The sequence below is a fragment of the Lates calcarifer genome, linkage group LG15 (genome assembly GCF_001640805.2).
Source record: "Lates calcarifer isolate ASB-BC8 linkage group LG15, TLL_Latcal_v3, whole genome shotgun sequence".
Taxonomy (NCBI): domain Eukaryota; kingdom Metazoa; phylum Chordata; class Actinopteri; family Centropomidae; genus Lates; species Lates calcarifer.
Genome location: NC_066847.1, coordinates 15,858,909 through 15,864,437, shown reverse-complemented (window position 1 = coordinate 15,864,437; position 5,529 = coordinate 15,858,909). Strand labels below are relative to the sequence as shown.

At 46.6% G+C, this 5,529-nt stretch overlaps 1 protein-coding gene across 4 annotated transcripts in view; it reads right to left on the bottom strand.

The window, feature by feature from the left end:
- Window positions 1-716: 716 nt before the first annotated feature.
- The window catches only part of snrka (SNF related kinase a), a 45,661-nt gene continuing 40,848 nt past the window's right edge, over window positions 717-5,529 (bottom strand). For all 4 annotated transcript variants that reach the window (XM_018665667.2, XM_051076326.1, XM_018665671.2 and 1 more), the window contains 3 exons: window positions 5,155-5,353; window positions 4,897-5,006; window positions 717-4,610 (listed from right to left, as the gene is read on the bottom strand). In XM_018665667.2, the coding sequence (XP_018521183.1) occupies window positions 3,431-4,610; window positions 4,897-5,006; window positions 5,155-5,353 (1,489 nt within the window). In that variant the 3' untranslated portion in view covers window positions 717-3,430. The remainder of the gene's footprint in view (window positions 4,611-4,896; window positions 5,007-5,154; window positions 5,354-5,529) is intronic.

The window sequence follows — 5,529 nt, the reverse complement described above, 5'->3', positions numbered from 1 at the left end:
GCAGCTCTCTGCCGTCCTGGACTTAAGCAAACCTATAAACAAGGAAATGAGATGTGTGTCTTCCCGCTGTGTGTTTGTACTGTTGGCTGTTACTGCTGGAGGCCTGAAACATGCCTCACACCATCAGTCAAACCAGCGAAGGCTCCTGGTCGAAGCTCAGCGTTTGTGTGAGGACATTACGAGTCATGTTCATAGAAATAAAGTTGGAGCGTGCTGCCTGCTCTGGAAGCTTCTGTGTTACTTGAGTGGCGAGGCTGAGTGTGCTGAGCAGAGAGAGTAAACCTCCTCAGTGTCGTGTAGCATGTTAATCACCACTGACAGCTTTTCAACACCTTCAGTGACCTGGATCACAGCCTCCGGTCTCTGAGTCTAGATCTCAGCCACATTTGTGTAAGACGAATGCAGTGAGTTAAAGCTGCAGTAATCTTTTTTTTTTTTAATGTTAACAATGGATCACATGACTATTTGAATGTCAGAGGGGTCACAGTGAATTATCACCTAAGCCTCTTTCAGCTCATCGTTTTGGTTTCATGACCCACATCGTCACTGTTGTGGTTCAGACTCACATCCTCATCTCCAGCTACAGCTGGTGAGCACAGTGGAGGTCAGCTGGTAGTTTGCTCATGAGGTCACCACCACAACTTTATAATGTGACAGAAGGTCATTCTCTTCCAGTTTGATTCGAATCTAACAAGAAAGACCCAGAGGACCACGCGTGAGACAGTATTCCACATTTTATTTTTGGATATTACCATAGCTATATGTAACGTCTGACAACAGGTATCAACTACAGAATAATACACTGAATATTCTTGTCAGTTCCAACTCAACTTTTTTTTCTTTTTCTTCTGTTGCTTTTTGGTCCAGTAACATTTCTGCAGCTGATTCTCTCTCAGTGTCACTGAATGTCAAACATTGAAACACATGCACGTCATTCACCTGGATACAGCTGAGTAAGACAACAGTCAAAGAGACCTGACAGTATGAATAGAATCATGTCATTTTCTCACACGGCTTTTATTTTTTAGCTGAGACACCCATACAGTATTACTAATTATCATAAGGCTAGATTACTGTACAGCTATGCACCAAAAGGTTCACTCTGCTGTTCTAGTTAAAGAGAAAGAGCACCATATTTACAACTCTATTTACATTTGATTTTCAAAAAGAAAACTCAGACAAGAACCAAGGAGAGAAAAAATATTCAAAACACAGCTTTCCATTTTTTGTTTCTTTTCAGTCCACCGTGGCCGTTGTTAGGCTGCACCAGTTTGGATTAAAAAAAAATGAAACTAATGAAAAGGTTTCTGTACAGATAGCTGCAACACACAGGATAGCTTATTGCCAATGCCCTTAAAGAATCTCCCCATTTCCCCTTTCCTCTCTTTCATTTGTTCATCTCTTGGCCAGCTCCTTTAAAGCTGTGAGTCATGAGCGCAGGTGAGCTCCTACTGATTTTACCTGGTGTACACACACGCTTATTTTAACCAATGAGAACTCACACAAACCTCCGCCAACATTTTAAAACAGCAGATCGCTAAAAAAAAAAATGTACAGGTTTTAAAAATAAACTTTACTTTTCAACATACTGTATATACATACTCAACACGAGTCGACACACTGCACCCATATGTGCAGTAAGCTTTGGGTGACATGTGAGTTCAGGTGGAGCTAAAAGAAGCAGAGGTCAAATCAGAACAAACTACTTGGATATTCGTAGTGTGTTTGTGTTTCCACAGAGTCAGACACGACAAATATTCTCTATCAGCAACTACAGCAACGCATTGTCATCGATACAAAAATAATACCTCATATTTAAATATATGGACAGCAGTAACATTTCCAAACTAGGTGGAGATGAGCGTTGTTGCTACAGTATCAATATAATCACCTGTCTGCTGCCACAGAGGAGTGCACACAATCTGATCAACTCTTCCTCTCGTTTTTCCAATTTCAGCAGTGCAGTCTCTGGAAAGAGACACCTGTCCAAATGTAAAGGGTTGTGACCAATGGCTTGTGGCCAGTAATATGAATGAATGGAGCTAAATTCATCTTTGTAAAAGTACTAAAAAACAAAACACATAAAACAGATTGTCTGAGTGCAATATGGAGTCCAGACTGGAGTCAGAGGTCACTCAAATTAAAACCTTTCCTCTTCCCTTCACAGACAGAAGTGGTCACAGAAACCTGAATCCAGCTGTTGTCTGATCACTGATCTCTGCTAGCTGACGCTCAGAGAGGCTGAAGGTTAGAGGTGAAGGAAGGAGTGTTAGGAGGAGGAACATGTGAACAGACCAACTCACAGCTGCCTGCTACAGTGCAACTATTCCAACAGTTCTTCTGAAGTGCTTGTTCTTTAAGCTACAGTACACCACGTCCAGGTCCAGCAGAATATTAGGATCATCGTTAGGAGGGGGAAAAAAATCAGACACTTTGAGGAAGAAGGTGTAATCTGATGAGAATTAAGTTAATATTAAGTCACTAATACAAGAATTAAATCAAGAACTTTAAAGGAAACAAGTCAGGATTAAAAGTGGTTCAACTCAACTACAAGAAGGTTCGAGGCTGTCCTGTCCTTTACAAATGAGTGATTTTATGGATGGACTGTTTTTGAGTCTCATGTTCATGTTCCAGAACTTGGAGCTTTAAAATACTGAGATATTGTATCTTTAAAAAAACAGGTCATAATATCATGAGAATTAGCTGTAATTTTAGACCAAAAATCTCATCAGGACTGTGAGAATTTTTTTACTCTTGAAATGTGACTTTGAAGTTATAACTTTTATTTTATTTGAAAAAATATTATGACTTTTATTGCACATGACTTCACTTTGAAACATTACTAATATCTTAGTAAATGTCAGGTTTTTTAGGGGTAAAACTAAACTAACTAAACTAAAAATGAATCCTCATTTTAACTCTAAGCTGTTTTTTTTTCTTCCCTTCCCCGTGGCCCCAGTACTGGACCTTTACCACTGCGCTTCCATCAAATCAAACCCTCCACAATTAGATGTTCTAAAACCAGCATATTCTTATTAACAATGTAAAAAATATTTGTTCCACTAAACTGAGGAGCAGCTGGGACGTAAAACATGGATAAAATGAAAAAGTGGACAAATGTTAAAAACAGCTCTTAACATGAACCTCAGACGTAACAACGTGAAGCAGAGCACGGAACAAAGAAAACAGAGGGCGAGTGAGGAGAAGTGGAGCGATGCAGAGCTGAGAGAGCAGAGCAGAGGGCAGGTGTGTTGATAGCGGGGCGAGGTCAGCTATCTGCTACAGCTAAACACAAGACGACAGCGTTAACAGGTGGAGTAGTGTGTTCCATTACTGATCGGAGGGAAATGAAGAGGTCAGAAAAGAGGAGGGGCTGTGACAGAGGTGCTGAGCGAGGGAGGAGGTTAGTTTTCAGCTGAGGGTCAGAGCATCAGATGACCTGGCAGCAGCTGGCTGGAGCTGAGGTACAGAGCAGGCCATCCCTGGAGCCCCCGCCCCGCTGGATGTTAACAGAGATGGTCTTCTCACACAGAGGTAGTTGAAGCACGCCGTTTTTCAAAGTGCTCAGATTGCTCTGAGTGTTCCTGTCTCCGGGCCCCGCCTGCAGGCCGTGGGGGTCGTACGGCGCCGTTTTGCGGTGGTGGTGCTGGGCGGAGTGGGCGCGAGGCAGGGCGGCAGTGGTGGGCAGGGTGATGGTGTCCAGGCTCCCGGTGGAGCCGATGCACATTCTCCAGGCTGATTTCTCCTGGATTTTCACGCTCCCTCCTGAGAGACTGTGAGGGTCTATGATGAACTTCCCCCCTCCTCCGCCTCCCCCCCCTCGACCCCCTCTCCCCCCGCGGTGGTGCTGCAGCTGGGAGCTGAGGCACAGACTCATCAGCTTCAGACTCTCCACCAGCTCGGCGCTGCGGCTCGCTGTGCGGGACGACCGGGACAGAGAGCTGAGGGAGGGGTTGTTGGTGCTACTGTTGTTACAACAACTGGAGGGGCTGTCCTGTCCTTTATTGCCCCCTCCTCCTCCTCCCCCACTCCCTCCTCCGCCACCCCCTCCACCTCCGTTCCCACCCCCTCCAGGAGGACTCCCCCGGTCTGGACCGGAGGTGCCCCCTCCCTCTCCGGGAGGCTTCCCCTGCCCTGAGCTGCTGCCTCCCCCGTTCCCCCCCGAGCTGCCGGGCGGCCCCTCGCTGCTGTCCCTTCTGTTCCAGCTGTAACCAAAGCCTGAGTCTTTATCCAGACGTCTCCGGTGGCTCTCTGAGTCGTCGTCGCTCGTCTCAGAGCTGGAACACGACGACCCCCTCCCCTGGCTCTTACGTCGGTGGTAGCGCTTCTGCGTGGACCCGGGGGACGAGGAGGAGCCGGCACCGGAGCTCAGGTTGGTGGTGTTTCCGGCCATGTTCATCTTGAGACGGCTGAGTTTGGGCGGCAAACCCTCGTCCATGTCGAAGTCGTCGTCGGACTCCCCTTCCTCCTCGAAGATCTGGTTGAGCACCGGGGCACTCTTCCTGGAGGTGAGGCGGTTGGTGACGGAGGGGGGCTTACGGCGCAGGATCACCTGGGTTGGGAGGGGAGACGGGTCCTGCTCTTCCTCTTCCTCCTCATCCTCCTCCACCCTGAGAAACAATCAGACTTTAGTTTTTTAATGTAGCAGGACAGGATCATAATAAATCCTGTTGACTCTAGAGCAGAAATGATTGGTGGATATCAACAGAACTTCCCTCCAGCTTCCAAACAGGAATATTTGCTTGATATATTTATTAACCTTCTTTTTGTTTGATTTTCTGTAAATTCAATGACTGAACATTGAATAGAGAAAATAAAGGACACACTGACACAGTAGCTGTAGCCTTTTTCATTCAGTGATACTAAACTTAACAGAGCACGTGAAACTGATCAGACCTGAAGAGGCAGGTTCGCTGCTTGGCTGCTGCTGAGGTGGAGGGACTGGGGGCCCTGACGGTCCCAGAACCAGAGCCAAGAGCAGATCCTGATGCGGAGGCACAGGCTCCCTGGAATGAGATTAAAAAAAGAAAAGCCAAACGCATTCAACAGCAGCAGACTCTGTGAGGACAGCTTTAATCACGCAGATGAAATAAACACCTGGAATATTTTCAGGAAACGGAGTCAAAACTCCAGGAGTGATAAAGATGTCTGTACCTGCGCTGACAGTCCCGGAGAGTCTGTCACTGTCTCCTCTCGTCGGCCCAGCTCCATCAAGCCTTTGGAGCGATGTCCGTTGAGCAGGTTCTCAGCACTGCGAGCCGGGGACTGGGGGCCCCCAGCGTGGGAGATGGAGGACGCTGCCAGGCTGTCCTCGATGTCCTGGTGCATGTCTACCCTGGTGGGCCAGGACTGCCTGTGGAGAGAGACCAGACAGAGGAGATTAAACTGAGAGTTTTGGTTTTCAGTTGTTGATCATTACAAGCCTTTTGTTTGCAGTGGCAAGAAGAAGTTCTGTAAGAGAAAGGAATCACTTCAAAGATGCTGTATTTAAGTTGTTCTACTGAAATATGTAAATGTTATATTACACCA